Here is a 12,027-nt window from a genome sequence, read left to right as displayed (position 1 = left end):
GTTGTTAGGATGATAAAATGGTTTAAAAGTTACATCCGTCTAACAGCGCTAGTCAATGTCAAAATGATTGAGATGGCCAATCAAGTCAAAGTAGGCGGGGTTTACCGTTCCCAGAAGCAGAGCGTGCATTCCAACACAAAATGTCAGTTTAACGTTGAAAGAGAGTGAGGTAAGATGTAAATAGCGAAACATTTTATACGTCAACTGTTTTACGATAGAAATGTTAAACGACAATAACATCCAGTGATGCAAACAACTCGACTTTTTTCCTCAAATATGGCCATTTTGAATTGAAAATATGCATTTACGTGATTCATGTAATTCTGTCTGACGAGGCAATTTTTTTTTACATTTTTGACATATTAGGCATACAAATAAAAGTACATGTGTACATATTTTAATGCAAATTAATGCAAATTTTATTTGCAATTAGTTCAAAATGACTATTTCCCAACTAGAATTAGACCTAGAATTTTCTTCACTGTTCTATTCCTTTATGCTTTATAAAAAAAATTGGTTCTAGACATTTTTATGGCCTTGTATCACACATATATTCAAATTTATTAATTTAACTTGTGATGTCACAATGCAATTTATTTACATTATTTTTTCTCAAACACTTTAAAGTCACCATGAAATTTAAAAGTGACCCCATTTACTTTGTTAGTGCACATTACTAGTCTTGTGGTGGCAATTCATCCATGCAAGTTGATTCACAAAACAAACAAACAAACAAAAAACTCCCACTTTTCTAGATCCAATCAATTCCCAGCAGGAAAAAACAACCCACACTCTCTATATTTTTCTAATTTTCACAATATTGAAGTTGGTCACAACTTCTGTTTCATGGTGACTTTAAAATGTTATAAAAGTAGCACAAAATTACTTTGTCAAATTGGAAAAAGCACACGTTTCATGTAATTATTTTCTTGCACTATAGCGATACCCAGAAATAAATACTTGCAGAGAAATAAATAATAACAACACTTAAGGAAAGTAATAATATGTTACAACAGCAAAGTGTAGGCTATTTATGTCCTAAATCTTGGTATTTTTCATCATCGACACTTTGGAAATACAGTTGTAAGCTTATTCATGACAAGGCAAAACTAACTAACTAAACAAACAAACAAACAAACTGCTGATATGATGGGATTTGAGCAGTGTTGTGAAGTGACTGCTGATGAAGTGAAGGTCAATGAAAGAATGCCTGATTACACAAGAGAATAGAAGAGCTTTGATCTCAAAACGTCCTTTTAGAAGAAGGCCGCTTAGGAAAGATGCCAAAAGATGAAATGTCAGATACACGGATCTCTGGCTAAAAAAGACCCGGGAGATTAAAAATAGCGCTTTCAGCAGCATCACATTTTGGGAAAGCTTTAATCCTGAAGTGTCTCATTTCTCTCACTCTCCTGGCAGTTTACCTGCTGTCTTTGTACCTCAGGTGTGCCGCATTTATCTGCCAAGAGTCAATTAACACCTCACCCAAAAAATGAAAATCCTATCATCATTTACTCACCTCTTTGTCATCCTAGATGCCTGTATTATTTTCTTTCTTTCTTTCATGAAAAAGAAAAATTAGATGCAAGGCAGAATGTCCAAGCTATTTAAATAATAATAATAAAAAAAAGATTTAAAAAGTACTTAAAGGACAAAAACAAGCATCCTAAAAGTATCATAAAAGACATGTACAAGTTGTATTCCTATCCATGACAGGGAAAAATAATAAAATAAAATAAAATAAAATAAAATAAAATAAAATAAAATAAAATAAAATAAAATAAAATAAAATAAAATAAAATAAAATAAAATAAAATAAAATAAAATAAAATAAAATAAAATAATTCTGCCCAGCATCTCATTTTGTTTTTTATGGAAGGAAGAAAAAAGCAATATAGGTTTGGAATGACATGACAGGGAGTGCTTAAGATCATTTTAGTTTTTGGGGGAACTATTCCTTAATTGAGTCCTTCATTTAAATGCGCTGCTCTTGATCAACACGGAGCAGCTGTTCTACAAAGATCCAGTGGGATTAAACTCTATAAACACTCCTTGGCTTATGAAGCATGGCAGAAAACTAAGGGTATCCTAGAACAAACACGTGACATGTTGTGTGTACATTTGCGGCTTCGGTACGAAAACAAACAACAAAAGCATATTGTGAACTTATGCACAACGGGGTTGTTCCCTCCACGGGCCATAATCACATCTGGTTTTAATGACAAGCTCTTGCACTACTAGGACAGTAAAGAGTCCCTGTCTGGATTCTAGAGTCTGTGACCACTGTTTACAGAACGAGACAAATCAGATCTAATCAACAAGTTATTTCATCAAGAATTTTCCAAGTTTGAGCAACATTTGATTTAGGCGTGATTTAAATGAGGCCTAAAATGCCTACGAGAGGCGTACCGTCCTCAAATGATGTTCGAAATTGCTATTGGCCTTCTTCGAAACAACATTTGTTTATGCCGTGGCTCAAATTAATTGAATTTCATTGTTTCGAAAGAGTATTAGCTCTCATTTGTCTGTTTTTTAAACTCCTAAAGCTCTTTAGAAATTTCCCAGCATTAAATCTGATCTTTGCCCAAAACCATTTCTGACAGGCATCCAACGACCGTAAACGTTCCTACTTGGACCAATATAACAGTTCGAACAAATCAGGCGAGCTGCGGTATGCGACCAATATTAAAAAGACACATGCTTTTCATATGCAGCTCACAAGGAACTTAAATTCAGCAACAGCAGACCGATTAAGGATTCGAGCTGCCAGTTAAGAGCAAATCCATGTTTTCTTTGGTGCTGAAATCATTAATAACACGTCCGAATAATAACTCCATCTCAGGGGAAACTGTCGTAACAGAGATTATGTCAGCTTCACAAAAACAACTACAAATGTTGTGTGTAATGGCTGGCCTTCAAACAGAAGTTTAACCATCCAATGCACACTGAGAGACCACTGACAGAGCTGCCAATCAGATCTCATCTTTTATTTATAGATTTAGGATTATATGGAGGATCTTTGTCCAACACTAAACTGATTGTGGCATTATGAGATTTTTTTTTCATGGATAACAGTTGTGATTTCTAGCCTACAGAATGCAAGGACAAAGACAATAAAAGCATGTTAAAGGTGATTTTCAAAAAGCGTGATAAAGGTAAAGAGCAAGAAAGGTGTCCAAATGTAAGGAAGCTGAGAGAAAGTTTAAAACATGTACATATATAAAATGAAAATAGAATTACTGAAATAAGCCAGAAAGCAATTGAAAATATGAAATAAAGCATTAAAGTGAGGGAAAAAAGGTGAATTAATGGAAGATGGAAGCAATGTTGATTAGCATGATGTACAATATACATATAAAATCGGTTCAAAATATAAATATGGATTACATTTCCAGATAACACACTATTTGCATTATAACATTTTACATTTATAGCTGTAGAGCTCCTTTACCTGTAGTCAAAAAGAAGATCTGCAGCAGGAAAACTGTGAGAGCATTCTGGAACTTCCATCTCCACCACCGACCGCTGATGAACGAAATCCTGCCAATCAGATTTAGCAAATTAAATTTTGAAACACAACCACAATTTAATTTATTACTTATATGTAATTTTAGTATAGTGTAAATACACAAAAACCACAATTGCATTAGAGGTTTCATTAAATGGATTGCAGTTGAGGCCGGGATCAACTTTTGACGCAACGCATTCGATTTTATTTGCACAAAAATTGCAAATAGCCCCACGGACTGCTGTTGCTTTCTGGTTTTCTTAGTCACTGACTCAAAACACTTGGCATAAACTTCATGCATAAGCTTTTCTCACTTTCTCTCTCACACAGGAGCACAATATCTTTATTCATGCGTCTATAATTTGGGAGAACTTTGAAGGTTTAAATTATGTATTTGTGGCATGGAAACCATTTTTTTCTTGTCAGAACAGTGACCGCAGCCGTGCAAAAACTGCCCCGTTACATAATGACTAATCACTCTCCCACGTCAGCCATAATAAGTTTGCTGAAAAAGATCACGGACGGTGAGGTTTTCAAAGAGGTACACCACTATTTACAACGCATAGCTTGAAATGACAGGAAAGTAGAGACTGAAAAAAACATAAGAGAGCCATTTATATTCAGTGTGTTATCTATTGAAGTGGACTGTTGCTCTGAAGCATAGTTCATGCATGTAAAAAAACAAACAAAAAAACAATATCATAGCTGCTAAAATAAACAGAAGTACAGGCCCTACATTGAAAAACAGAAATCTAAAAGTAAGAATACGCCAATGCTTAAAACTACTCTCGTTCTTAGAGCAGTTTTTGGAACTTAAATGGATAGTTCACCCAAAAAAGTCAATTGTCATCATTTACTCACAACTGTGTGGAACACAAATTGAAACACTCATTGAGCTCCACTTTGTGACTTTCTTTGACATTTTTCAAAATATTTTTTTTTGTGTTGCACAAAGTGATAAAGTCAAGAAGAAATAAAGTCATACCGGTTTGGAAGAACATGAGGGTGACTGAATTGTCAAATGATTTTTAACCCTACAGTACATAAACTCCAATGTAATTCCATGTTCAAAGAGAGGTAAGGATACGGACATATACGAACTACTATACACATCACATTAAAAGCAACGACTGCACTCTAAAACCTGTTCAGAATGGATCACTATGTTGGTGCTTGAGCTCCACAATAATGGACTTTATGGATTAATGCCCAGGTGTCCCTGCTCTCATTCCTTCATACAAAAAGACTGTTCTAGCAGAAGCTACTGTAGTGAAACTATCAGCATCAGTCTTCAACTTTAAAATGGTGCTTCTGAGAACTTTTATCTCAGATTGATAGCTGCCAAAACAGCAATCCAATGTTTAGGGCTTTACTGGAAAGAGAAGTTGATGAACAAGTCTTAAAAATAAAGGTTCTTTGGAATATTGATTCAGAAAAGAACCCTCTTTTATCTAGAACATGTTTTGTTTTAAAGGGTTCTTACGTTGGCAGTGGTTTTGAAAAATAAAAATATATATATATTTTGATGTTTTATCTATGAAATATACCTCAGAATATTGGTTTCTGAGTTCTGAAGCATCAGAACATGGTTTTCTAAAGAACTAAAGAATATAAAGTTCTTAAAACAGTTCTCCTGCATCAAGCTGTAAAACCTTTCCTGGTTCTAACTAGAAACTTTGGTTTAAGAGTAAAGTTACAAAGAATGCCACACCAATCCATAAAATCAACCTCAGATGAATCAGCTGCACACATCTGTTACTTTTCACTACAAAACACATTCAAATTTTTAAATTGGACATCAATAAACAACCCCTGGTCTGAAATCTGCTTCCAAGAAGGCGAGTTCTAATGAGCCATTATCCGAAGTTCATGGAAAAAGAAGATTCCAGCGGGAGATGATGACCACTAGAGACCTCATAAGTTATTCTGATGAAGACATTATTTGTTTAATTGGCCATCGTTCGTCGGCATTAGGATTAAGGTGATAAATGTCTTCATTATAACAAATGGATGGAAAATCTGAGACCGAGTGTGTTATAATGAGATTATCGCAATGCTTCATTTGATACTATGGTTAATAACACCTAAGTCTGTAAGCTTTTGTTGCCAAGACTTGGAAGTGTGTGAAGTTACAAGATCCTGTGTGAGGTCCTGAGATCTTGTTTCATTTCAACAACCATTGTCGAAAGATAATGGAGATCTCTATTTGCAGCCCACAGTGCAATTTAGCGAAGGCAGAATCAGTCAAGAGAACAATGGATAGGGACCCGAATTCATATTTTATTAAACAACCATAACATGCCATCATTTGCATTCTTTAGTAGGCCACAATGGTGGAATAATATCATTAAAAGGGACACGATCCCTTTAAATGAGAAGGGAATCTTATCTAAGAGGAATGCAAGTCAGTCAACACCCTGAAATAAATCATTGTTACGAATCAGAATTACTACATATTTTTTCAGCCCTAAATAAACAGTCTCAGACCATCTGTGTTGGAGCATTTGTCGTCATAGTGATCAGAATATTTAGACCATTATAAAGAATTCATGTAATACATGACATTATAGAACATATGAATAATGCTCAGAGCGCATATGTAAATACACATGAATGGGGTCAGCGACTCAGGGGACCCTGCAAACAGCATAAAGAACTTGATTCATCATGGCAAAAATGAGTTGGAAAACCAGAAACAGTGCTTTATTAAACAGTGCTTTATCAAAGCTTTATTAAATGTATGTATGTATGTGTGTGTATATATATATATATATATATGTATGAATTAATAACAACTCCTAATGAATTGCAAAATTAAACCTTTAGAAGTAACTTAAAGTCATCAAAACTTTCAACAGATTTGAATTACCTCACTAACTTCAGAAACGCCACAGCTGTCAGCACTACAGGTAAATGAAATATTCATCATCCTCTCATTTTTCTCTGACATGAGCTCATCTCATCTAATGACATAAGAAATTCCACATGAACCTACTTCATTGGTTGTGCCTTCAAATCAAGCAGACAGTCGGGCATCCAATGTCTATGATGCCCAAAAACGCTGTATGTGTAGGCAGGCAGCTTACTATAGTTGAGAGACGCAGACTATGAGTGGAAGCTATAATTTAGACGTAGACATTTTAAATACTATTCAGTTGTTTACAGTTTTATTTGCGGTCATCTAAAAGTCCAATAAGCAATTCATCTGCCCACCAACATTGTAATGCGACACCCATTCTTTTGGGCCGTGGATATTTCACTGTTCTAAGTAAAAGCAGTAAGTAAAATGCAACAATAATATGCACAATACACCAATTACACAAACAAAGGAGATTATGTGAGCTTTCCATTTATGAGTTGATCAACGTGTCCAAAAAAATATATAAATAAAACACGCAGCAGTCTCACAGTTTCTAAATTATTATTACGATTAATTTTAGACGACATTTTGAACATGTCAATCTCTTTTGCTCAAGTTCTATTATCACAAAAACTAATCAGAGACCTTTATTTCCAGCGAAAGTTAGACAGTGAAAACCAAAATATGTATTTATTTTAGATATAGTCCGTATATCCCTTTTCACAAAGAAACATGGGAAGTTAAAAAGTTACTTACATTATTTCATTGAAGCTCGTCTCGTTGAAGAACCATTATATCTCTTCTCCTGTTTGAACAACTTCAGAGAACTTTGAGAGGCAGCCCACCATCAACTTTCACGCGCCACGCCAATGCTTAGCAGAAACATATCATCATCGGAGATATTCTTAAACCAAGTGCAATATCTATTTTTGATAGATGAACCTGTTCTCCGAGCAGACAGATGCTGGGTAAAGCGTTAACAAGAGTTTACTAGACAAAACTGTGCTTGTCCAACCGCTGGAGGCAGTTCTCAAAAGAGCCCCACCCTTCAGTGAGAGAAATCCCGAGGAGACCCCCAAAATAATAAATAAAGAAAGAAAACATGAATACTTTGCATTAGTGTTTGTTAAGCATTGTATCTGGGATTAAATACGATAATAGCGGCAAATAACAATGTCTAATTAAATGTAACACATAATTATATTTCACTTATATTTATACATGTGTATGTGAAAAGAACACATAAAAATACATAGAAAATATAGAATATTTTCTATAAATTTTGTATTTATGTTCTTTAGTGTGTGTATGTGTGTGTGTATATATATATATATATATATATATATATATATATATACACATACATATATAGATACATATATATACACACACACACACATATATATATATACATATATATATATATATATATATATATATATATATATACATATATATATATATATATATATATACACATATACATATATATATATACACACATTATATATATATACACATACACACACACATATATATATATACATACATATATATATACATATATATATATATATATACACACACACACATTATATATACATATATATATATATATATATATATATATATATATATATATATATATATATATATATATATATATATATATATATATATATATATATATATATATATATATATATATATATATATATATATAGGCCTACTTTTGTATATTTAATATTCTTTATTTTTGATTTTAACCAAACTTAAATTATGTAAGAAATGTTACATTATATACAATTACACCATTATATTCAAGTTATGTATAATTATTTATATCTGCAAATAAATATATGCAGTAATAAAAAGTAAACGCATTAAAACATTTTTTTTTGTGTGTGTGTGTGTGTGTGTGTGCTTAATACACTAACTAATTTCGTAATTATATTTCCATAAACAAATGACTATCTAATTAATTTGTTAGAGACCTTATAAAACGACTGTAAAAATGATTTTGTCCTCAGTCACCCATGCCATCTACTTTGTTTTCAACGTCAGAGAAGATGTTCCAGTTAGATAGTTCCTACAAGTCGGATAACTGTATTTGCATGTACCTCAGATACTTACATTTTAGCATTCAGGTCAAATATCATGCTCTACATAAATTTCATGCAGTTGTAACAAATTCCTGCTTAATACAAGCCTATGAGCTAATGTATGAATGATAATACTACACATTTTGTCAGTTTATTTGGATGATTTCTTTGAATCAGATAGTGTGTCTCTGTAGGGGACTGTTAGGTTTTGATCTATTACGGGTGTGAGAACCCATACACAATAACTTGGACATTTATTATAGGCTAGCTACATTTATATGTTTTGTTTAGCACTGAGATTTACAGCCACAATGACGTTTTATCACCATAACACAGAAACTTGGCTGAAGATTTTGAATGTAAAACAACTAAAGAGCCAGAAATTAAATGTGTATGTTCCTTCCAAATGCTTTGCTGTTCACAAATTACTCATTTATTCTCCTCAATGGCCAATGCAAAACCAAGTGATTTTTTTTTTTAATGATAACGCTGAAAAAAAAAAGAAAAAAAAAAGAAGATGATGAACAGGTTTGTCGATTCCCACAGTACCGATAGCGATCAAGTAATAAACTTTATCTGTGCGCGTCAATGTCAATACCCTTAAACACACTTTAAACACTAAAGAGAGATTACAAAGTCACGAAATCTGATGAATGCAGTCACTGAGAATTTAAGGTTAAAAGACAAAATGGTATTGCCAGACGCATTATGGTTTAACCCTCTGTAGTGTCAAATGGATATGCAGTCCTGGATGGATTTTATCAGAAGCAATACATTACTTTGTAAATTCACTTGAGCCAATTAAACCAGAGTACAAAGGAGTAAGACAGGTAGGATGGAAAATCCCAGGTGATGTACATTTGCATCCGCAATGAGGCAGGAAAGGATTCAGGCAAATGCAGATGCATGCAGTGATAGCTCATTCTACTTCCAGATAAGTGCAATGCCCTTTCTATTACACTTCAGGCTAAATAGTGGAGAGAGAGGAAAACAGTGACACTGCTAATTCAACCGCAAGAATCGCAAGTTGGGCAGAAAACAACAGGAACTATCTATTGTAATTAATTGCTTCCTGAATATGCACACTGAACTGACCAAGTTCATTCATGCATACGGCTGAATGGGTTTTGCCTAATAATAATAATAATAATAATAATAATAATAAAAAATATCTCATCATAACGCAAGTAAACTCAGTGTGCATCACCTTCAGTGCCTTTGAAATGTAATATCACACCCACATTTTAATCTGCTGGAATACTTACTGTGACAGATTCTTTCTATAACTGGCATCTGGAATAATTCGAATATGAACAAAGCATTAATGACAGTGAAGGAGAAAATGACAGTCTTTCTAATTTAATTTAGTCAAACTGTGCAAATGGGTCCAATTGCTTTGGCTTTTTAATTGACTGATTTAAGGCTGTCTGTACAGAGGCCAGTTAACACTATTATAATCCTCATTCATTTTCTAATTGGATGTGTGCAGTGCTTACTGTTTACATGAATTAAGCAGCATATAAGGACTACATTTAATACCGCAGCAGCAAAAAGCAATACTTATGATTTGTGAGATGCTCATTTTTCATGAGGATTATTATACAAAGCAAAACATGCACTGCAAAAAAAACCAGTCAAATAAGAGTCAAAAAAAAAGATTTATTGTTGATCATAAGAACGCTTTACTAATGGCAGAAAACTGTTAAGTAAACTAACTGCAGAATCCTTCCACCTTAAGCATATATATAGAAGCGAACGGAAGGGATAGTTCAGCCAAAATGAAAATTCAGTCATCATTTACTCACCCTCAAGTTGTTCCGAACCTGTATGAGTTTCTTTCTTCTGTTGAACACAAAAGAAGATATTTTGAAGAATGTCGGTAACAAAACAGTTGACGGTAGCCACTGAATTCCGACATTCTTCAAAATATCTTTATTTGTGTTCAGAAGATACAGGTTTGGAGCAACTTGAGGGTGAGTAAATGACTGAATTTTCATTTTTGACTGAACTATCTCTTTAAGGGCAAAGTGACTCTAATGCTCATGTTTCAGCGAGCCTGAGGTAAAGATGAGAGTTCTTATTTAATAGATATCTTGAGACATGCTGTCATGTCCATGCATATCTAACCAAATTGTTGTGAAGCCAGAAACTCCAAACCATGAATATGTATTAACTCCTCAGAATTTGAAAGGATTTTTCACATGCACCTGATTTTTTTTTTTTTAGTGTCGCATCTTTGTGTCTATGAGTCTAGTAATGAAAAGCTATTGACATCCAATATGAGTGAAACAGATGTTGTATTGAGTGATGTGGGGGTGTCCTGTGGAGAGTCTCTTTTTGATACAGATGGGGCTGGGGAAATGGCCCTTTTTCAGTTCGTCTGGGCCAGATCTCTGATAAAGTGGTTTTAAGGGGGACAGCACAATGGTTTCATTCTTTGCCAGTGGTTAGGAGCTTCAGGGCCTTCTGCAGATTCTGGACGGCAGTGCCCACATCCTCATATTGCAGTGCACTGCCTGCATATTTACAGTACTTCTGAGCCCGAGTAAAGTCTTCTGGTGTGAGCCGCAAATCTCCTGTAAAGAGCGAAAGAAATTATTAGTTTTATTCACTAAGGATGCATTCAATTTATCAAGTGACAGTAAATACATTTATAATTTTACAAAATATTTATATTTCAAATAATTGTAGTTCTTCAGTTTCCACAAAAATATTAAGCAGCACAATTGTTTTCAACATAGTAGGGCTGTGCGATTAATCGTAATTGATATTTCGAATTCGATTTTGGCTTCCAGCGGTTACGAAATCAGGATAATCAACATAAAAACGATTATTGTGCAGCGGTGCACTTTTGTTCGTCCCTAAGCCAAACGTAGTGTTGTAAAATGCAGTCTACTGTTACTAAACTGTGGGACGTGTTTGATATTAAAGTGTCATTAAAAGCAAATTATGCCGTGTAAGAGACAATGAGCCTAGACGGAGCCAAACGTGCATAAGCAAAGTATACTGTGGGCTTCAGATTCACACCTCAGTGGTCAAATAGCCTACACACAAAAATGCCAAAATGCAGTTTTGGTAGTGTCCTCGTAAACACAGTCGGTTATGTCTTAAGTAAATGTAAACGTGTGTGTAACAGTATATTGGATCCGTGCAGCTCTTAAAGTGACAGCAACCTAATAAACCTGCAAGCAGTCAGACAAAAGATAAAAATCACTTACTGTTCTTGAATGAATAACTTTTGCCGTTTTAATAAGGATTAGTCTATATTTAAATATATACAGCACTGATATTTTACATTTGATTACTTTATTCAATTTCTGTTGTAGGCTATTACTTCTGAATCTGAATACCACTGTTAGTACACTTCCTGAAAAACCTAAAGCACTGTTTATTTCATTTGTATTTTTGTTCTGTTGTATTTTTTTTTTTAGCTATGTTTGTAATTAGTTTCTTTGTTCTGAAACTGTTTTGAGGACTTTTTACTTACATTAATTAACATAGTATTAGTTTTTGTATTGATAATTGTGAAATTTACTGACATTTTAAATTACTCATAT

General features: G+C 33.7%; 2 protein-coding genes across 24 annotated transcripts in view; both read right to left on the bottom strand.

Annotated features, from left to right (window-relative positions):
• The window catches only part of adgrg6 (adhesion G protein-coupled receptor G6), a 49,485-nt gene extending 42,066 nt beyond the window's left edge, over window positions 1-7,419 (bottom strand). For 13 of the 21 annotated variants that reach the window (XM_048207335.1, XM_048207337.1, XM_048207338.1 and 10 more), the window contains exons 1-2: window positions 7,125-7,418; window positions 3,452-3,540 (exon numbers count right to left, since the gene is read on the bottom strand). In XM_048207335.1, coding sequence (XP_048063292.1) covers window positions 3,452-3,540; window positions 7,125-7,126 — 91 coding nt within the window. In that variant the 5' untranslated portion in view covers window positions 7,127-7,418. Of the gene's footprint in view, window positions 1-3,451; window positions 3,541-7,124 lie in introns of all 21 variants that reach the window. The other 8 variants (XM_048207336.1, XM_048207345.1, XM_048207347.1 and 5 more) reach the window with 2 other exon arrangements.
• Window positions 7,420-10,109: 2,690 nt separating this feature from the next.
• Window positions 10,110-12,027, bottom strand: part of vta1 (vesicle (multivesicular body) trafficking 1) — a 40,531-nt gene continuing 38,613 nt past the window's right edge. For 2 of the 3 annotated variants that reach the window (XM_048207334.1, XM_048207333.1), the window contains one exon: window positions 10,110-11,046. Coding sequence is in view for 1 of the 3 variants with exons in the window: in XM_048207333.1 (XP_048063290.1) it covers window positions 10,901-11,046 (146 nt within the window). In the remaining 2 variants the exon portion in view is untranslated. The remainder of the gene's footprint in view (window positions 11,047-12,027) is intronic. The other variant, XR_007187080.1, reaches the window with a different exon arrangement.

Source organism: Megalobrama amblycephala, linkage group LG11 (assembly GCF_018812025.1).
Source record: "Megalobrama amblycephala isolate DHTTF-2021 linkage group LG11, ASM1881202v1, whole genome shotgun sequence".
NCBI lineage: Eukaryota > Metazoa > Chordata > Actinopteri > Cypriniformes > Xenocyprididae > Megalobrama > Megalobrama amblycephala.
This window is presented reverse-complemented; position numbering and strand designations above follow the sequence as displayed.